This window comes from Canis lupus, chromosome 3 (genome assembly GCF_048164855.1).
Source record: "Canis lupus baileyi chromosome 3, mCanLup2.hap1, whole genome shotgun sequence".
Classification (NCBI taxonomy): domain Eukaryota; kingdom Metazoa; phylum Chordata; class Mammalia; order Carnivora; family Canidae; genus Canis; species Canis lupus.
In genome coordinates this window covers 29,044,553-29,066,559 of record NC_132840.1, presented here as the reverse complement: position 1 = coordinate 29,066,559, position 22,007 = coordinate 29,044,553, and the positions used below count along the sequence as shown (strand labels likewise).

At 49.7% G+C, this 22,007-nt stretch overlaps 1 protein-coding gene across 15 annotated transcripts in view; it reads right to left on the bottom strand.

Annotated features, from left to right (window-relative positions):
- The window catches only part of NPHP4 (nephrocystin 4), a 129,984-nt gene that overhangs the window by 87,116 nt on the left and 20,861 nt on the right, over positions 1-22,007 (bottom strand). For all 15 annotated transcript variants that reach the window (XR_012027987.1, XR_012027986.1, XM_072819907.1 and 12 more), the window contains 6 exons: positions 20,930-21,102; positions 19,814-19,878; positions 16,808-16,963; positions 7,759-7,895; positions 5,614-5,795; positions 4,817-4,943 (listed from right to left, as the gene is read on the bottom strand). Coding sequence is in view for 13 of the 15 variants with exons in the window: in XM_072819907.1 (XP_072676008.1) it covers positions 4,817-4,943; positions 5,614-5,795; positions 7,759-7,895; positions 16,808-16,963; positions 19,814-19,878; positions 20,930-21,102 (840 nt within the window). In the remaining 2 variants the exon portion in view is untranslated. The remainder of the gene's footprint in view (positions 1-4,816; positions 4,944-5,613; positions 5,796-7,758; positions 7,896-16,807; positions 16,964-19,813; positions 19,879-20,929; positions 21,103-22,007) is intronic.

Here is a 22,007-nt window from a genome sequence, read left to right as displayed (position 1 = left end):
CAAAAAAAAAAACAATTTTCAAAAAGTGAGTTGAGGGCAGCACCGGTGGCCCAGCGGTTTGGCGCCGCCTGCAGCCCAGGGTGTGATCCTGGAGACCTGGGATCGAGTCCCACGTCAGGCTCCCTGCATGGAGCCTGCTTCTGTCTCTGCCTCTCTCTCTCTCTCTGTCTCTGTCTCTGTCTCTCATGAATAAATAAATAAAATCTTTAAAAAAAAAAGTGAGTTGATATCTTTCTTAAAGCTATAAGGGGAGCCTAAGTCTGAAAGACTTCCAGAAAACCCTATAGATATCTATATTTCTAAGTTTTGTCTTTTTAAAAACGTTTTTTTAAGATTTTATTTATTTATTCATGAGAGACACAGAGAGAGAGAGGCAGAGACATAGACAGAGGGACAAACAGGCTTCAATGCAGGGAGTCTGATATGGGACTCAATCCCAGGTCTCCAGGATCAGGCCCTGGGCTGAAGGCGGTGCTAAACCGCTGAGCCACCCAGGCTCCTCTATTTCCAAGTTTTACAAGTTTAACTTTACATCATTTTCAGAATAAATCGAGACATAACTCTTATGTGCCAAATATGCAACATCAAAATATTCAGTTCTGAGGATTCCCAGGCACCTGGCAAGCACTCAGATCTTTGTTATATGGACTTACATTGTCCAAAGAATGCTAGAAAATACATAAATAATAAATTAGTTAATCTTCACCTTCTAGAGATCTGGGAGTTATTTTGCTATGTGACTCCGAAAAAAAGGACTGTTTTGACCGCTAGCAGCCCTGTGGGGATTTGCACTTATTCTGACATAAAAATGCAGCAGAAGACACCGGGCCTGGTTATTTCCACAGCTACCGTCATTCTGTGTCACTCTCTTCTGCTCCAGGGAATCTGCTTTATCAACTTTCACAATCAGTCAATGCTGATGGAGCCCACACCTCTGTGGCTTCCAGCATTTTCAGGCCTCCTAATGCAGGTGCACTGTCCCCATGTATTCAAATTCCTGGGAAGGAAGCTATCTGGATGGGAAGAAATACTTTCTCTGTCTCTTTACAGTTCACCCAGAGACAAATTACAAATGGCTTTAGTTGTTCTAAGTAAAAGATGCAAACATTACCAACAGATTACCAACAAGGAGCATGTCTTCTCAAAATGGTCTTTCTAGTTTGTTTTCCATGACTACCAAAATACTCAGGACCAAAAAAGTTCCCTCAGACTCAGGTAAGCAGGTCTAAATGGGATACACTCAACCTGGATGGTTTCTCCCATTTACCACTCATCGGTGACCAATCTCACACAGGGCCCCAGGACACTGAGGCTTTTGGCTCCTAGTCCACCCCGTGGACAAGGCCTGGCCCATTCTGTGTCTCCAAGCGTTAGGCACAAAAGAACACAAGACATAAGGAACATGGCAAGGTCATCCTGAGAACAGGTCATGGCACAAGAGGCATCCGTGAGGGAGCATACAGCTGCCCCACTTAGGAAGATTGGTTCAGAAATCATTTTTCAAAGAAAAGTACATTTACTTTTTTTGGCTCTTCTGATTCTGTACTTGAGTACTTGAGAAACATCCAGGCAGGCTGACTAAATACTGGGTGACACTGGACAAATCTGTGTCAGTATTTTAGGTGTGACTATGGTACTGCAGCAGCACGCTTAAGCCCCATTGTAGAGACACAGAGGGACCCGTTCACAGAGGTGGCAGCGGGCTGTCTGGGACTGACCCAGCTGGACTGGGGAGGAGTGGGGGTGGGCACCTCCTTCTCTCTATCTTCATTTGAAATTTTAAGTAACAAAAAGGTTAAAAGAAGAAAAGAACCTATGTGCCACAATGTTCACAGTAATCAAAGCAGAAAATGACTGGAATTTGCTTCAAAATAAATCAAAATGGGGGATCCCTGGGTGGCGCAGCAGTTTGGCGCCTGCCTTTGGCCCAGGGCGTGATCCTGGAGACCCGGGATCGAATCCCATGTCGGGCTCCCGGTGCATGGAGCCTGCTTCTCCCTCTGCCTGTGTCTCTGCCTCTCTCTCTCTGTGTGACTATCATGAATAAATAAATAAAATCTTTAATAAAAAAAAAATAAAAATAAAAAATAAATAAATAAATCAAAATGGGTCGTGGGAGATGGTACAGACAATATAGGCCTGCACATGCAGTTGGTAACTGCTGAGCCAGCTGGTTCATTTTACTACACGGTCTGCCTTGGTTTACCTCTGAAATGTCCATCGTATGAAGCTCTGACACAGGGAACAAAGGGGAGAAAGACTGGCAGGCGGGATGCAAGCAAAGAGTGCGCTCCACGGCTCTCCTATCTGCCAAGGGATCGGGGTGTGCTGGCTCAGCCTGTCCCCACACCCCGGGCTGCGCCCCCACAACACACATTCCTGGGGAAGGATGGGGGCCCAGCCAGCAGCACCCCTGTGCCCTCCCCTCTAATGTGGAGACCTGTCTGTGATGGGAGTGCCCTAGTCAGGCCAGCCCCATGCCCACAGCAGGCAGCCTGGGCGGATCACCACCTCACAGCCAGGACCCTCCTTCCCAGACTGCACCCAAGAAAGTGCACCCAATGGCAGTCCAGTAGAATCCAGTATTCTGTGTGAAGAGAAACCTCCCCACCACTAAGAATCGATGAGCTAGATAAGCCCTGTTTCGTAAGGCAGCAACACACAGTAAAACCACCTGCAGGTTAAGCACTGCAGGGAAGAGTTAAAAAAATAATAAAGCATCATCAATGAAACGCCGGGACACCTGCACCCCGCTGTTTATAGCAGCAATGTCTACAATAGCCAAACTGTGGAAGGAGCCTTGGTGTCCATCAAAATGCATGGATAAAGAAGATGTGGTTTATGTATACGATGGAATATTACTCAGCCATTAGAAATGACAAATATCCACCATTTGCTTCAACATGGATGGAACTGGAGGGTATTATGCTGAGTGAAATAAGTCAATCGGAGAAGGACAAACATATATGGTCTCATTCATTTGGGGAATATAAATAATAGTGAAAGGGAATAGAAGGGAAGGGAGAAGAAATGGGTAGGAAATATCAGAAAGGGAGACAGAACATGAAGACTCCTAACTCTGGGAAACGAACTAGGGGTGGTGGAAGGGGAGGAGGGCGGGGGGTGGGGGTGAATGGGTGACAGGCACTGAGAGGGGCACTTGACGGGATGAGCACTGGATGTTATTCTGTATGTTGGCAAATTGAACACCAATAAAAAATAAATTTATTATTAAATAAATAAATAATAATAATAATAATAATAAAGTGTCATGTGAGACACACCAGTTTCTGTATACATACTCTGTGATCACCAGCAGACCGTAATTCAACATTCTAGAGTGGATGCTAATGACACGTCCACAGACGCAGAGAGCGCCAAACGCACACAGCAACTTGGCCGGCTCCCTCCCTGTCTCCTTCCAAGGGCAGCACAGGGGGCCACCCCAGGAGCCCCCTCCCTCCTGGATGAGTCCCCCACCCAAGCCCAGAGTGCCCTCCCCACGCAGCCAGGTGCCTTCACATACAGTTGCATTTCAGTGGCAATTTCTGGTAATAAATAAAGCAGAGCTGGAAACGACGGCTTGATTAAAACAACTGTGACCAAAAAATAAATAAATAAAACAACTGTGACCATGTGTTCAGCCATAATCAGAACACCTGCTTCTAGATTTGTTCAGCTGATCAGGACTCTGAATTATACTGACCTGAGGTGTGGACGGCAGAGAGCAGATGAGAAAATAAAACAGCACCTCCACTCAGCACCCCCTTCACCTTCCTAAGGCTCCCCTCAAGACCATACTTGGTCCTGGTCCTCCAGCAGCAAGGCTGCAATGCTGGCAGACCGACTGCCATGGAAGGTGCCTTGTCATCCTTTTATTTCTAATTTACATGTTAAATTGATATTTACTTATTCAAACAGAAAATTGAATCTTAAGGGTAGTATGATTTGAGTCTTCTAAAGACTCTCCATCAGTGATACAATGTCTAATAAATAAATAAATAAAATTAAAAAAAAAAAAAAAACCAATGTCTATATGCTATACAGGGACCCATGAATAACCCGGGGCTGAAGGACAGCAACCCCCACGCAGTCAAAAGCCTGCATGTAACTTCTGACTTCTCCAAAAACTTAACTACTAACACCATTCAGTTGACCAGAGGCCTTACCACTAACAGCAACAGTCAGTGAACACATATTTCGTATGTCGTATGTATTATATGCTGTGTTCTCACCATAAAGTCAGCCAGAGGTTAGAAAATGTCATTAAGAAAACCATGAGAAGAAAAATACACTTACAGTACTGTATCTAACAAAAAAAAAAAAAAAAAATCTGTTGTAAGTGGCCCCACGCAGTTCAAACCTATGTTGCTCAAGGGTCAACCACATTTCTTCTAAGTGAATCTTACAAAGTCTTAGCTATGATACAGGCACACACAAAGTTCACTGTAAGAAAACATTTACCACTTAGTAATGGTAAAAACAGTAAAGTGCATAGTAAAGCTTTACTATCCTTAACATCATACGAAGAATACATTAAAATAGACTCATTTTTCACAATTATCAACTTGATATTTGTGAATTAATGCTATTATGCATGCCTATTGAACTATTGATTACCATCGGCCAGCAGAACATTCCATCACCAGAAAGAGGGGCAATGATTGCAACAAAGCCACAACCAGGAAGAAGCGTTTTCTATAATCTCATTCTACACCCGTTATGTACACTGCTGATAATCACGCTGCTCTGAACAGAAACAATGTTAGTGGTGACTTTGTTTCTCCTTGGGGCACGGAGCCCAGGGCCTTCTCACCTTGCTGTCCACTCCAGAAGGGCTGGTGAACACGTACTCCAGTTGAAAGACTATGGCAAACGCAGGGTGATGGACCATCTCAGGGAGTCGGAGGCGGCTTCTCAAAACTAGAGCCTGGTTTCCAGAGCTGGGTCAAGAACACAGAGCAGCAGCACATCAGGCAGTGTTCCTGCCACCCTGCACCCCCCAGGGTGCCAGGCCCTGCTGCTGTGGCAGGTTCCCCCAGCAATGCTGCAGAGCTCTGCACTGTGTCTGGCCCCCAAGGTAGATCCTAAACCAGAGCCTCTCATGCTTCAGTCGACACTCATTCCAAATCGCCAGAGCTTACATCAGGAGGACAGAACCACATGGCCAGGTCTCCGAGGAGGCTCGTCCTCCAGGGCACCCCTCGGAGAGGTCTCTGATCCTGACTTGGGAATAGAGGACTGAACAGAATGGCAGAACTTCCTGCCTGCTGCTTCTCCACCACGTGAGAGACTGATCACAGACACAGTGGGGGTATAAAGTGTGCTAGGGTCCCCTCAGATCCTAAGCAGCCACACCTGGAGACACCTATAATGTTAGCTCCAGAACTGTCACAGCACAGTTCAGGATTTTTCCAACCTGATAACACTGAGGTCTGCTCCTAACAGATACAAATCAGCAAGAGGAAACAAAGGCACCAGGGAAGAAGTCCAGGTGGACAAGTGCATACTTCACATGCAAAACCAGCTCCATTTCCCTTTGATCCCCAGTAATGTGCACCCTAGTACCTCCTAATTCCACGAGGCTGGACATCACGACCCTAGGGAGAATACCTGGTCTTCGAAGAGGAGCCAACTTTCCTGCTGAAACTGGCAGAGCGCGTCAAGGCCACATCCATCTCGGGCACCAGCACCACCACGTGTGGCCTCTGCACGAAGCCCAGACCATTGTGCACGCCCACACACAGGCGGCGCTCCAAGATCTCCAGCGTGCTGCCATCTAGTGGACTGTCCCCCTAGAAGAGCACATGTCACACACAGTAAATCCCTGTGCAGAAGGGCAGAAGCTCCCAGTGGAGAGGCAAACAAAGAGAAGAAACTGTAACTGAAGTCTCAGGCATTTCCAGATCAGATGGTGCTCAGTGAAAATGAATTCAGGCAAATAATCCTATGAGAACCGCCAGCCTCAGGGCATTTTCTAGGTAGTTCTGGGTCTTTACACATAGCACGGTCTTCTCAGAGCAATATCACCCTCCCCCTAGAAGATACCTGAATCACCAAAGTCTTACTCAGGTTTCCATGGCTGAGCTCAATTCTTAGGATGCAGCAAATGAGCAACCAGGGCCCTAGCGCCCCAAGGCAGAGAAGCCCACTGCCCCCAAGGTGCCTCTATCCTCCCCCAGACTCAGACACCAGAGGCTTGGGGTGGAAGGGGCAGCAGGAAAAGGGAGCACATTTATGCAGTAAGTCATAAACCAATAAACACAGAATCTGCCCCAAAGTGATCGCTGGATATTAAAGTTTTTCATCTTAACAAAATATGTACAGGCACTTTAACAAATGAGTCAGGATAGTCCTCCAGGCTATTACTGTTTATTAAATTACGTGATCGTGGTGAAATGATTCCTGAATTTTCAAGTTTTCTTCACTGCCCATTAATCAAGCTGAACAGACCTAAATTCAGCCTATTAGTCTCTGAGTAATGAAAACAGAGCGATGGAGGAAACAGAGTAGCTACCAGTTGGATAAGGACAAAAATACAAAGTAGTAAAAATATGTAATAAAGTGATTTTGGGGGGATACACAAAATTCAACAATGATACTCCTAAAGCATCTCTACCCTTACGTGACCCACTCTGAGCAATAAGAACACAGCAGGAAACACAGTAAGAAAATGTGCTCCGTCAATCCTCTTTTCTGTGTTTCTACTTCACATGAGACATCGTATAGAACTACCTTGTCAAGAACGGGCAGCAAGCAAAAAAAAGTCCATCTCATCTATGTGTGCTGTGCACATGCATCTATGCATACATGTGCATGTGTGCATGTATGTGTGTGCTTGTGTGCATGTGTGTGCAGCTAAGACTTTGCTGACTTCCCAGACTGCTAGGATGGGCACCTACCAGTGGAACTGCTCGTTGTCACGATGGAGAGATAGCAAAGGCCTGTGACAGGCTGACACTGAAGCACCTTGGGCACAGCAGAGAACCCAACCACATCCCTGTTTTCCTGGTGCAAATACTCCAGACAGACAGGCAACAGAGCAAGGAATAGGTAAGGAACCCAGGTGCTCGTGGGCAGGGCCAAGCACCCGGAGAAAGGAAGCAGGTGACATACTTACAGAGACTTGGGGGGTGGGCCTCATCAGCACATTCCAGTGGCCTGCAGGACTGTCGAGTTTGCACAGAGACCTGAAGCCTAAGGGGAGCCATGCAAGGGTCTAGACGCAGAGCATCCAGGAAAATGAGCTACCAGCCCAAAGGCCACAGTGGGGACACACTGTGACCTGTGACCACCAAGACTTCATGGCAGCACATCAGATGGGTAGGCAGACCTGGACCCTGTAAGGGGAGTACCTTTCACAGAAAGTGGGTCGGCCGGGATAAAATGACTAAGACTTCTAGTCGTCTCCTTGGAATGAGCCAAATATCTTGAAAATGTCCTTTATAAATGCTGATAATTTTATTGGTCTCCCTAAGCTCATTTGGTGATTTAATTTACTTTTACATGAAGACTGCTTTAAGATACAACAAAACTAACATTAGGGTCTCACGGTAATAGCACCATCATCGCACCAAAGTTAAAACAACGGGTTAGACATCCTCTTCTGCCACTAAAAGAGGAAGCACGCAAGACTGTGGCTGGACCGTCCAGCCTGGTGGTGTCAGAGACCGGCAGCGTCCCCACCTCTGCCGTCCCCACCTCTGCCCTGCCCACATCTCTACTGTTCAGATTAAGCTCCACCATGTAGGACAGTACCTCCCGGAAGTTATCACTGATGAGGAGTTCCAGAAGCTCTTCCTCAAACTTCTCAAGGGAAGGATATAGCGTGAAGAATAAATCATCCAAGTACCATGTGACAGACTTCTGAAGGCGAGGCTTTCGGAGGGTGTCCCCTGAAAAAATGAGGGGGTTCGTGTAGAGTATCCGTGGGGACAGGACCACCAGAAGCACCTAGGGCCTCTCACCCACCTAGGTCAAGGCCATGGTGCCAGGCCCTCCAGGCAGAGAAGAAACCACAGGCACAGCACTCAGAGCCCTAAATCAGAAGCCACCCCCATTCACACCAAGACGCCAAGCCCAGATTTCAATTACAACCCAATTTCTGCCCCCACCCTCCTCCAGGAACACATTTTATAATTCAGCAATCCAAAGAACACAGATCACTGAATGCAGGGTAACATCTGTTCCTATCAGCTTGGTTTCCCTTTATCGCTAACTTCCTCTCTAGCAAGAACACAGCCAGTGATGCCGTTTCTTATTTTTGTACGTTTACCTTGAACCATTTGGAAACATGAAGAAATACTCATGAGCACATTAAGCCAACAAGCAAAAACACCGTCTGGGCTGGCACCACAAGAAAAGTCCCCATCTGGGTGGGGGAGCTGCCCTGGACTGTGAGCTCCATGAGGACAGAAGGGGCGGTAGTTCCTGGCACACAGCTGGGTGCCCGGCACAGAGCAGGTGCATCAACCCTGGGCTGTGAAAGGCATGGTCCAGTCTGAGCAGAGACCTCCCCTCCAACTCGGGCACGAAGGCCAAGCCAACCACCTCCACACCAGTACACACCCCGCGCTCTGCCCTCCCATCCCGTCACTGCCCTATTGCCCTGTCTCTTCCCCAGCTTTCACCCGTAAGAACTAAGGAGCAAAGCCTTAGATTTTAAGAACTATTTCCAAAGTTAGAGAAAGGAAACATCAGCGGAAGACTCAGCGCAGAGGGAACTGTCATGGTAAGAGCCCTTGGTCGTCCTGCTAGGAGGTCAATCAGCACAGCCAGAGGCGATCCCATCTTCGCCTCTGTGTGCACTGAGACCCTTCAGAATCTCCTCAGCCGCTCTCTGCCCCACTAATTCCACATTTTGAACCTATTCAGCAAAATTAATCGAATGTGGGAGCAAAGCTTTATGCGCAAGAATACTTATTAAACATTATTTATAACAGAAAAAAATAAGAAACAACCAAATGCTCCCTAGGATGGGGAATGTTAAACAAGTTACCATGCCTCCGTATAAAACAGGAATGAAACTCCTATTGTCAAAGATCACTTAATGATTGAAAAATAATCATAATATTGCAGGTAAAAACGATGTGTGTAACACTGCGTATGAGATCATTTAAAGCCAATTTTATTTGAAAATCTACATTTACATGCATACATGGATACGTATGAGAAGTAATCACAGATGACTTTATTTCCTTCTTTATGGTTTTCTATCCCTTCCTCATCACAAATATGTATTAGATTCTCATATTTCACAATTTCTTATGCTTCTAAGAAACGTTGCACGTTCCTTTCTGAATTTAAAAAGAAGTGTTGAAGCTGCTCTGTGGAGGAATCAGAACCCACGCAAAGTATAGGTATAGTTATTCACCATGGCCAAGGGTTAAAGACAACCCAAGTGACCAGCAACAGATGAAAATAAGGAAAATGTGGTCCATCCACACACAGAATCTTATTCAGCATTAAAAAGGAAGGAAATTGACACCTGGATGGACCTGGAAGACATGGCGCTCGGTGAAATGAGATAGTCACCGAAAGGGCAAATCCTAGACAATCTACTCACAAGAAGCCCTAAGGTGGTAAAATCAGAGTCAGAAGATGGAAGGGCGGGTGCCAGGGGCTGGGGAGGGGCTGGGCACTAGTGTCTCATGGGGCTGAGCTGCAGTTTTTGTGAGATGAGACATTCTGGAGGCAAACGGTAGTGGTGGCCGCAGACTGCATGGTTTACATGGTTCAAGTGGCAAGTGTGACACTACATCTATGTTACCACAATTTTTCTTTAAAGAGCAAAACATAGAGTCCAAACTTTCATGAAATGGCCAACAAGTGTCTGAGGCATGTCCTGAATTGAGATCCTCCACCAGAGAAAGAGAAGGGACGCCTGGGTGGCCCAGGGGTTGAGCATCTGCCTTCGGCTCAGGGCGTGATCCTGGAGTCCCAGGATCGAGTCCCACATCGGGCTCCCTGCATGCAGCCTGCTTCTCCCACTGCCTATGTCTCTGCCTCTCTGTGTGTGTGTGTCTGTCTTGAACAAATAAATAAAATCTTAAAAAAAAAAAAAAGGAGAAAGAGGACCGACAAGGAAAGAGAGGAAGGAGCTAAAGCAGCACACTTCCACCACCAGTGCCAAGGGCAGCAAGCCAGGTCCTCCATCATGGGCCTCCCTAGCAACAGGTCACAGGGCACACAGCAGCATGGGGGTGCTCATGGAGGATTTTGGGGATGACGAGACAGGGCAGCTGTGGCCCTCTGGGCACAGAGAAGGAGCGAGGGACCATCATCAAACCAGGGCCCATCAGCAGGAAGAGGCCAGGCCCGAGCCAACACCACTGCCTGCTGGGGGTGCTGAGTACATCCTACCCGCAGGTAGAAGGCGTGTGTCCTGAAACAAGGGAAGACAACGGGTGGTCAGGCACCCTGGGGCCAGGGCCTAGGGGCCAACCCCAGTTTCTAAACCTGTGTCCTCAGCTGTGGAAGCCAGGTGACAGCCCCCCACTCAGGACAGTGCTGTGGGGACAGAGCTAATACCATTCACAGCCATGAACACAGGGTCATAGCTCCCGAGGAAAGGCACACACATGTACACACATAGCTCATCAGACTAATCTTAAAGCCTCGGCATGGCTCATCCCTGTACTGGCTCATCCCTGTACGTTCTAGTCTCTACTTTACAAGAGAAACAGGGCTCAGACATTCTAAGTGACTTGCCTGAGGATACCACACCCACAGAATGTGAGTGAGGGAGACCCAAATGTTGAAGCTGCTAATACACATCCCCAAATGACCAGGAAAGTACTGTGAGAACTTCAGGGAGTGAATAGATTCACAGATACAGAACCCAAGAGAAACAAAGACGGGCTGCTCTGGGAGCAGGGGACTCAGGTGGGACCCCAGGGGCGCCAGCCAATGCCAGCCCTTCCAGAGATGGGGCAGCAGCAGAGACAGACTTGCCGGTATGCTGGGGCCACTGCCTGTCCAGCAGGGAAGCCACCCGCCCCTCGCCAATCTCCACTACTGTGCTGTTGCCTGCCCCTCTAGACAACAGTACAGTAGGATGAGCAAATCTGGGCATCCAGAAGGTGGCGGAGTCCAGGGCTTCTGGAAGAGGCTCAGTCCTGGCAGGAAGCAGGCTCTGCCCAGCTCCCCATTGACAGGTGGCCCCCAGGCCCACAGCCATTAGCAAAAAGGAGCCTTGACTCTAGTCTCACAGAGATGTGAGGAAGGGAGCCCCACACACAGAAGTCAGACAGGGAGAGGAAAGATGGTTCCTCCACCAGGAGATCAGACTAAGGAGCCACATATGCACAGGGCAGAACCTTCCAGATCCTGAGGGGCCCAGGAGGCAGGGCAGGGCCAGGTTGCATCTGGCCGGCTTTCTCCAGGCCATGTCCTGTGAAAATCACAGGCACTGGAGAATGGCTCTCACTTAGAGGACAGAGCAGGCCTCCCAGGATGCTCCACTGCAGAGGAGCGGCCAGGGTGAGGACAGTATCCCATGAATAAAGAACAAAGGTCCTGGGGCCGGTGCTTCCTAAGTTCTCAGTGCTGAGCTCCATCGGCTTACTTCTTTGCTCCTCACATGCATCTCCAGGGGCAGGTCCCAAGAAAGTCCCCATTTTATGCAGGAAAGGGCAGCAGCAGAGGCTGGGAGAGGTTAGGAGCCTGGAGGCCCACTCCGTACTCAGAACCTCTTCCCTGCTCCCTCCTGCATCCCCCTCACAACAGCTTCACCATCTGAAGTGTCACCCTGAAATGTCACCTCATTCACTCTGAAGGGTCACCCCGTTCACTCTACCACCCAACCTCAGCAACCGGGGTTGGGGAACTGGGGTGAGGCGGGGGACGGGGACTCATGGCCCGCACACTCTGTGACTGGGGCTATTTTTCATATGGTTGTTGCCAAGGCTCTGGGCAGGAATGCAATCCCCAAAAACAGCAATGTTCCTTCAGGAATCCAGACTCCCTGCCCTCAGGGATCCCCACACATGCACTGCCGAGAAACCAGGGATTACAGGCGCAGACAGGCAAGAACTCCCTGTAGTGACATCCTTAAGAGAAGCGTTCAGAAATGCCCTCCAGGTGCCCAACAAGCTCTCCACGAGGTCCTAACAGGGTCCCACAGCCTCCCCAGGACACAGCTTTCCTGGAAGGGCAGTGGATTCCCCAGAATGCACCCCACCAAACAGTGTTGCAAGAGGAACAACAGAATGAGACCAGTTAGAGGGTGACCCAGGCAGGAGCGGAAAGAGTCTGAGCCATCCACATTGCTAAAACACCTGTTGCCTTTGATGGCTGTGGCAAGACGTGATGTTGCCCTTGCTTCCATCTGTCCAAGACAGGAGCACTAAGAGCCCCATGCTGTGCCCTCACCCTGGCTCAGTGTCTGTGCACACGGATCCAGCCAATGAGCCTTCCGCGGATGAATCATGGACAAACCCAAGCATCGGTGAACAAGGGAGAGGATAAAAGGATACACCGAAGTCGGAGCACTGCTTTCTCCAGGGAGGTTCCCCGGGGAGCAAGCCTGGAAGGAGGACTTTCAGCAAAGATGACCTCTGTCGTATTAAAACTGGAGCTCACACAGGGCAGGAGTCAGCTCTCCTCTTGTCACCCCACCACCACCCCTGCCTACCCCCACCTACCCACAACCCACAGTAACGTGGCACAATCCAGAAGGTGAATCCCAGCAAGGACCGAGCGGCCCAGAGAAGCCTAGGAGAAGGCCCACAGCCACTGAGATACTTGGATGGAGGGTGGGTAGGGTGGGGGAAGCAGCATTTTTAAGGAGCACCTCAGGAGATTCCTGAGCAGGGACTTGGGAGGACCATGTGGGATACCACCAGAGTGGGCCACCTCGTGGCAGACTGGCGGGCATGAGGTTCTGACACCCCACTTCTCAGCTCTACCGAGCTCTGGTGTAACAGATGAGGAGGCAGACCTGGAAAGGAGAGCCCACGGCAAAGGCCGCTTTGTCTGCTTCAGACGCCTGCGTGGTGTCAGCCAGCTCAGGGGAGTGTGAGGCCCTCTGCTTCCTCCAGCCCTACAGCACTGTGAGAAGTGGGCCCAGGAGCCCTGCACTCCCTGAGCACCCAGTCAGGAAGTCTCGCTCAGGACTCCAGGCAGTCCTGGCATTCACCTAGCCTTCAGGGCCACTGTTAGAAAACAGGCTTCCAACTTATATTTACAACGAAGCCTCCAGTGCACTCAGCTACTTTATGCAAAGCTCGCACCCACTCCAGGGCAGGATGAGCAATCTGAGCCTTCCCCCAAACGACAGACATCTTTCTGGTCCTGATCTCCTGAGACCATCCCCCCAATGACAGAGGCTGCATGCAGATCCGCAACCAAGGAGCCTCCGTGCGGAGACTCACTCTGAGCCAGGCCACGGGAGCTCTCCTTGAAAGAAGCAGCTTTCAGGAGCCACGGCATGTGTGCAACGACCCTGGTGCTGACACAGCTGTCCAGGTCTGTCAAACCAAAGCAAGTGAAACGGTCAGAACCAGGCCGAGGAGACCACGAGAGGGAGGGTGCGTGGATTTCCAAGATGCATTGGCAGGACCTGCTAATCTGGCCAGATGCTGAGGGCCTCCCTCTGAGAGCCACCCGAGGGGAAAGGCCTGCCTCCCTTCTGGAGAGTGACAAAGAGCCACCAGCACAACACAGCTAAGACCTTCATTTCCAGCCATTCCCAGGCTGAAAATCACTCTTCCAAAATCAGCCTTCACAGAACTGAGTGAGTCAAAGTGGAAGACAGGAGGAAGGTTGGAGACTGTGTCAACATCGGTATCCTGGTCGTGACTTTGTGCTACAATTTGGGGGAAACCAGGCAAAGGACACATGGAGTCTCTCTGCGTTATTAAAACCACATGTGAATCTAGACTGACCTCAATATAAATTTCAGTTAACAACTCAATCTTCCTGTATTGTGTGATATTTTACAAATGAACAAATATCCACATCCCCATATGGCACCAAAATAAAATCAGACCCTCTCCAAATTGCACGTGAATTCCACCACTGAAGCTGGTAGCAGTCACTGCCTTGGCCCTCTCAGGGCTATAAAATATTATTCAGCAAAGAAACACTTTTCCAAGAGTGAGTCACAAAAGCCCAGAAGACCCTGGGCAGGATTTATAACACAGACAAGAACGGCGTCAGAAAGCAGGGACAGTGCCTGCATGGCTGAGAGCACAGATCAGCCTGGCGTCCTGCACATCCAGGGAAGGTGGAGCAAAACCAGTTCCTTTTCTCAGATGGTCACCGGAGGACTTGGTGAGAAGCTGTGTTCCGGTCCTTTCTCCCCAAGAAGAGGGAGTATGCTCCTGCCCACCCGGGCACTTTCCGGCTCCACTTCTAGGGTCCCTGGTCATTAGCTTTTATGCAAAATATTAGGGACACCTAGGTGGCTCAGCAGTTTGGCACCTGCCTTCAGCCCAGGGCATGATCCAGGAGACCCGGGATCAAGTCTCACGTCAGGCTCCCTGCATGGAGCCTGCTTCTCTCTCTCTGCCTCTCTCTCTGCCTGTGTCTCTGCCTCTCTCTGTATCTCTCATGAATAAATAAAATCTTTTATAAATAAATAAATAAATAAATAAATAAATAAATAAATAAAAATTAACAACAGATTAAAACAACAGCAATTTCCCAGACGCTGCCTGCACCCAGTAAGTGTCCCAGTGACCAACTGGCCGCTCTACAGGAGTGGGCTCAGATGGCTTCTGAAGACATGACCCTTCAGAATGAGGAGCTGGAGTATGCCCCACTCTGCAGCTGGCCCCTCTGATGCCCCAGGCTGACACAAGACACTGAGAATAAACTCGGGGCCACCAGAGCTGCCCATTGTCACCACAGGAATGACATAGGACCAGGCTCCAGATGAGCTTCGGCAGGTCCAGGTTTTATCTGCAGCTCTACTGACACCCACTGGCAAGTCATAGAGTGAGGGACACACCTGAGCCCCCACCAACACTCTGCTCACCCAGAAGCCCAGGTCAGAAGGACTCATGTAAGCTGAGTTTTAGGCAGGTGTGCACCTAGGTTCTTGACATCAGGACATAGCACAGTGGCACAATGGGCCCTCTCTGATCGAGAGGGCCGAGGCCTCAGAGTCACACGCGGATTGTCATGTTTTCAATCTCGATGGCAGTGACCACGCAACATTCTATCTCCCTGCTTGACCCCGTCTTCTCTTTCGAGAGGACATAAGCAAATTCTGGAGGGTGAAAAGGCTTCCTATATGGGGCTGGTGGCAGGGGGCAGGGGGTTGGGGGGGCTGGGGGAGGGTGGTTGCTTGGTAAGCCATGGCAAATCCAGAGGTGGGACCCTCCTCAGACTTGCTCCTGTTCATAGCTATCATTTCTGGTGTGTCATCATCTCTTCTTAGCAACACTGGAAAAATAGTGACCTTGTAATGGGCTGACCACCATGGACCCATCCCAGAAATTTACCAACTCAGATAACAATGTCTGGGCCCCAGTATTGACTAGAACACTGAGCCATGTGCAGGGACGTTGTTACTGAAAACATTCCCATACTGGAGAGCTGAGCTACTTCTTTTTTGGGGGGTCTTGAGTATTCCTATTCTAAGTCAAAACTCGGCCCTTCCAGCTCACGCTCATGCCCAATCCTGCTCTCCCCAGAACAGAACAGGGAGCCAGCCCACCCCACACAAGAGGTTCCAGCAGCACCAGGTGGGGAAGGATGAGTGTGGCACCTTCTCCTGGATACCTCAGACAGCCAGACGGAGAGCCTCCAGAAGTGCCTGGAAGGAGCATGAAGTTCAGATCGAGGCCCGTCAGCAGAACCCAGGAGCAGAGCATATCTCTGCAGAGACCTCCTGGCTAATCCACCACTGGAGAACCTAGTTCTAAACACACCAAGACAGAGCCCGGAGGCTTTCACGTGGAGTTCGGTTTTCAAAAATACTCAAGCCATGGCTCACCCGCATTCACAGCAGCATTATGCACGACAGCCAAAAAGCATCCTGTCCATTGAAAGGTAAACAGAGAAACAAAATGTGGTCCATCCCTGCAATGGAATATTATTCAGCCTTACAAAGGAAGGAAATTCCGACACATGACCCAACAAGGATGGACCTTGAGGACACGATGCCAAGTGGAATAACCCAGCCACAGAAGGGCAAATATGGACTATTTCCCTCAGAGGAGGAGCCTGGAGGAGTCAAATTCACAGAGGCAGGAAGCAGGGCAGTGGGGTGGCCAGGGCTGGGGAGGGGACACGGGGAGTCATTATTGAGGGATTGACAGAGTTTCAGTCAGGGGACATGAGAAAGTTCTGGAGTGGATGGTGGTGGTGGTGGGTGTACAACAAGATGAACATCCTTAATGCCCCTGAACTGCATACTTACAAACGGTTAGAACAGTAGATTTATGTTATGTCTATTTTGCCACAATTTAAAGAGAACGATAATCAAGCCTCTGATATGGCAGCCCAGCAAGGGTGGGAACTAACAACAGTGGTTTTCCCGTTTTCCCGACCTTGGTCATGAAAATGCGAACGATGGATCTTATGACAGCATTTCCCAAGTAAGGACACAGAAGCAACTTGAGGGATGAGAGACACCGCTCTGAAGGGACCTGTGCCCTGCCCTCCTCCCTCCCCTCCCTCCCTTCCCCTCTCCTCCCTCCTCTCCTCCTCCCTTCCTCCTCTCCTCTCTCTCCTCCCATTTGCTAAGGGTACCTAGCCACACCCAGCCCACCTCATAGCACAGAGCCTGATCCCTGCAAGGTCTGACCACCAAACTAATACAGACTCACCAAATAGAGGGAGACAGAGCAACCCTTACCCTTTTCTCCATGAGCTGGAACGAGGCCAGGGATGTGCTGCAGACCAGACACCAGAAGGTTCTGGGGAAGAAGATGGAACACGGGCTCCAGGAGCGGGTGTGGCTTCAGAGTGTATTGCAGGCTGCAGCTCTCAATGAGGGTCATGTGTTTATTTTCTGTAGGAGAAAACACCTATATGAGAGTTGGCACTAAAGGCCCTTTCAGTCAAACCAGCCAATAAACTGAGCATCTAAGAAACACCACAAACAGGAAACATATTTTTCCATGGAGAGGGGGGAATCGCTCTGTTAGTTCAGCCTAAAAAGCAAACTAATCCTTACTAAATCCTTAGTAACTCTCTACTAAAACTGCAATAACAGAGATACTTGCTTTTAATCCACATAGTGAAATCTCTCCTGCTTGCCTCTCCGCCCAAGGTGTGAAGTCCAGGCATTGCCTGGTCCTCAGCTCAGCGGGGGACTGCAAGGGACCCTTTCCCCTCAGCACCTGCACCCTGGAGTCCCACAGAGCATCGGGACTAGGCCCTGGGAGAGGCAGGAGACCAAGACAGAGCCCCGCCTCGAGGACATGTGCTCATCTGGGCAACCGACACACAAACACAGATACCCACAGCACAAAGGACAATAGGATCGGACCCTGAGAAAGGTATACATAACGCACAGCGAGCTAGGGGAAGAAGGAGAGCACCCTGAGAAAGCAGCAGCTGAGAAAGGCCCAGACACAGTGCTCAGGGAGCTGGAGGGAACAAAACCAACAGAACAGACCCTGGGGTGCAAGAGGCAGAGTCCAGAATCACAGGGCCCAGAAGCTGAGAGGGACCAGGACATGCCCTCTACTCATCCCCGCCAAAACCTTGCTTGGCCTTGATTTCTTCCACTGACAGGAGCCTCACCACCTCCTGAGGCAAGCTACATGATTTCATAAGAAAAGAGCTAAAGTCTGAAGCTTAATTTTATTGATAAAGATTGGCTTTTAGGTTATTTCTCAATATGACCAACTGCATTCATTAGGAAAAGCAATTAATGAAAACTATATTTTTATTACCTAATGACTACACACATAGGGTCTGCTAACTTTAAATTTTTAAGTGCCCTGAGAGGTACCCTCTCGTGTGGCCGGCTGGAGAGACACTGGTTGGGCCTCCATGGAAGGCAAATAGGAGAAATGTTACAAACTAGCCCCCAGACCGAGCTCTGCAGCTTCCAAGAGCTCGACCCACAGTTATTGGGCACATATACAAAAGAGAGGTGTCCACACCAGCAACGTACCCAGCCCCAGGGCCCTGGATCTGCCCGGTATCCACTGGCAGGGCCACTCAGTCAACACAGAACACACACTCAACAACTCAACAACATACCATGAGGTCATAGGGAGAACGAGGGGCTCTCTCAACACCAAGACCAAACAAACCTTCTCTAAAATGAGAAAAATGAGATGGACATGCGGCTCTGCTCCTGTCCTGGTACAAAGACCCCCCAGGGTCCAGGAGACTCAGAGGGGCTGCCTGGGGTATGGAGGAAGGAGAGCAGAACACTGCAGGGGCAGGGGAGCTCACTGAACCTTGTTACACTTTTTTATGCTATTTTTTTAAGATTTTATTTATTTGCTCATGGGAGACACAGAGAGAGGCAGAGACATAGGCAGAAGAAGAAGCAGGCTCCCTGCAGGGAGTCTGATGTGGGACTTGATCCCAGGACTCCAGGGATCACAACCTGAGCCAAAGGCAGACGCTCAACCGCTGAGCCACCCAGGCATCCTTTTATGTTATTCTGAATCATGTGAATATATTGATCATTCAGGCAAGAAATGTGTACATTTCTGGAAATGCCCACGAGAAGGTGAGCTACCAGCCACATAGCTCCTCAGGCACTGCCACAGCCACACAATCTTCCAATGCTGCCCGGGACAAGGTCCTGATGGTGTGTGTCCTTCCAAAGGTCCTGACCCTGGGGCACTGCACTAACTCAGTCAATGGAGCACGTGACTCTTGATCTCAGGGTTGTGAGTTCAAGCCCCACATTGGGCATAGAGCCTACTTAACATAAAATTAAAAATTAAATGAAAAAAAAAAAGCCCTGATTCTAAGGATGCTGTAGGACACAAATACTGGCAAAGTAACGATCAGACTCAATTGAGAAATAATGTAAAAGCCAATCTTTATCAATAACATTAAGCTTCAAACTAATTGCTCTTCTATTGTGACATTTCCGTCAAATTCAGCAGGCAGTGGAAGGGATGGGGCTTGCTCAAAATTCCCATCACAGAATCCAGGCAACAACTCAAAGACACAGAAAGTCACCCTCCCCAACAGATCTACCTCCAACCACTGGACCCCCTCCACATCCTGGCCCTGGGCCAGGTCAGGTCTCCACCAGGGGCCTCCAAGATGGCTTCCACCCGGTGCCCCCTCCCCATCGTTCAAGTGGCCAGGAGCCAGAGTAGGTCACATGCCCTTCAGGTCACAGAGGCATGGCAGGAAGCCCCCTGCTCTGCCTAAGACACCCCCCACCCCCACCCCTGCAGCTGCTGGGCCTCATGGAAGATGGCAGGCATCCCTGCAGGACGTTCCTGTGCATTTAGGCTTTGCTGTGCTGGACATAACCAATGGGCCTCACAGTGAAAGGTTTCTGGTACTAGCATGGCCATGGCCAGTGATAGACAACAACTACTTGTAGTGGTTGTCAGGTGGACAGGCCACCGCCCCAGAGGCCAGGAGGCCCACATCCCTCCCACCAGGAGGTTCTGGGGCTGCCTCTCCCAGGGCCATCTGCACAAAGCAACACCTTCCCCTCAGGCTAGTGCTTACAGTTCCTTCAGTTACGTCAACCATCCAAGCTCATGACACTTTTTGTCCTAATCCCTTAAATAAATCAGCTAAGCTGATAATGGTTTACACAGAGAAAGAGAACAAGATGGAGTCAAAGCAGATAACACCAGGAAAGTCATAGGGAGGATGAGAGGACTTCACAGCAACACCTCAGGCCAGGCCAGGCCTTGTCTCTTACGTTCGAAAGGGTCCTGGAGCAGTGGGTGCAGGAGGGCTCGGGGAGTGCCGTGATACAGCCTCAACCTGCAAAGCAAGACCACAGAGCGCGTGTCAACCCTCCGCATCCTGCATTTAGCCAAGAAACATCAGTGATGCTTCTCACTCCACACCTACTAGAGCTGTGTCAACACCATACAATCACATCCTCTGCAGGAGAGACAGGTGAGCAAAGCAGCAGCCCCCCATGCCCCCGGGCCACATGCTTCCAACACACAGACAGTACTCCTCCCGACACACGCAAGACCCAGGCACCTAGAAAAAGTACACCAGGGAAATTTCTAATATCTGAAATGTCCCAAGAAAGACAGCATTTGAGGAATCTTCATGGTTGTGTATCTAGAGCACTGTTCTCAACCAGGGATGATACCATCTCCAAGAGGATATCTGGTAATGTCCAGAGATATTTTTGATTGTCATGGCTAGGGGTGGGTGCAGCGGGGAGAGGGCTTTGGCATCTGGTAGGTAAGGCCTGGGATGCTCTCAGACACCCCACAGGGCACGAGGACGGCCCCCACAGCAAAGACTTGTCCTGGCCCCCATGTCAGCATGCCAAGGCTGAGGAACCCTGTCCAAAGTGACAGTGTAAACTTCAGCACTGGCTGACATGGGGACACACTGTCTTCTCCGTCCTGCTATATAGCCAGCTCCTAAACAGAGCCCGGCACAATGTGTCTGCTGAACAGATGCCCACTGCTTACTGGGTGCCTGTTGGTGAAGAACATATTATTTAGCACCCACACAACCTTATGACATGTGTAGCGTTCTCTCTCATGCCCCGATGAGTGAAATCAGTCAAGAGTTTGGGTCACTGGCCTAAAACCCTACAGGAATAAGTGAGAGCTCACTTCATCCTACATCAGTTCCTACATCAGCCTGAAGAACACTTCCTTGGCTCACTGAGAAATGGCAAACAGTTACCACACAGCAGAAAAGCTCCCAGACAACACACGGTTAGGAAGAAACCACAACACAAGCTGACAATTGCAAAGTTTTCTGTTACAGCCAATGAGGGAGCATGAAATCTCCACAAAATGATGCTGGAAAACTCCAAGGATGAAGAAGACGAGGCAGGTACCGCTTGTCCTGGGAGGCAGAGGTAGGAGATTCCAGTTTGTTGCCAAAGATCCGAAGAATTCCAAAGCCACATGACAGAGCCTGGAGAGAGCCATCCTGCTTCCGGCCTTCGGTGACCACCTCAACCACAGCCACCACGTTAGGGTGGTTCAAGGACGTGTGAAAGTACAAGGGCTGCAAAACAGAAACCACAACTTCGGTGACAGACTGACCATCCACCAGCTGCAGAGAGCATACAGAAAAGGTACAGGCGCCCTCGCTCTGCCCTCCTATGAATGTGTGTGCCCGTGTGGAACACCGCGTCCCTCCCAGGGCACCGCAGGAGAGAACAGGCATGGTAAACTTGCTCCCTCGGAGTCAAGAAACATTCCAGAGCACCCAACACCCAAGAGAGCAGACTATTTGCTTCGCTCCTGGAGCTTCTGACCCACAGGAAATGACAGATGGCAGGCCCTCCACACACCACCTGTCGCACACACCACCCCATTGCCCGACAAGGACCCAGTCACTGCAAACACACACACCTGCTGAGCTACTTCACAGAGTTCTCACCACGTAAAACTTCAAAACAACTCGCCAATATTGGATCTAACCCGTTTTGTGGGTAACCATTATGAAGTTCCACCTAAACTAGTTTTGTTTAAACTAAGCAGGATCCCTAGATTTTAGGAGATGCTTTGTAATTATACCCAGTTCAGAGCCCGACTAACATCTTTTTATGACAAAAAGCGCCTAACATCATTTTCTTACAAGATTTTTTTCTTTTTGAATCTAAGCCAAGTAGATAGTATTCAAGTCTCTCTTAAAAGGTTTTCCACCTGTAACGTTCCCTCGGATGCAAATGGACCCCCAGCTGGGGCGGTGGAAGGGGTCAGATCCACCTGCGTCCAGCCTCCCTGCGATGTGCACTCCTGCTCAGGAGAGACAGTGCCTCTGCTCAGCGGTCGCTTCCTTCAACTTCATCATGCCCGGTCTGGCTGCTTTTATTTAAAACTAATAAACGTCGTAGGCACAGAAGATGGGGACAGAGGCGCTGCTGGGGTTTGCAGAACAAATCTAGATGGAGGCACTGAGCTGTG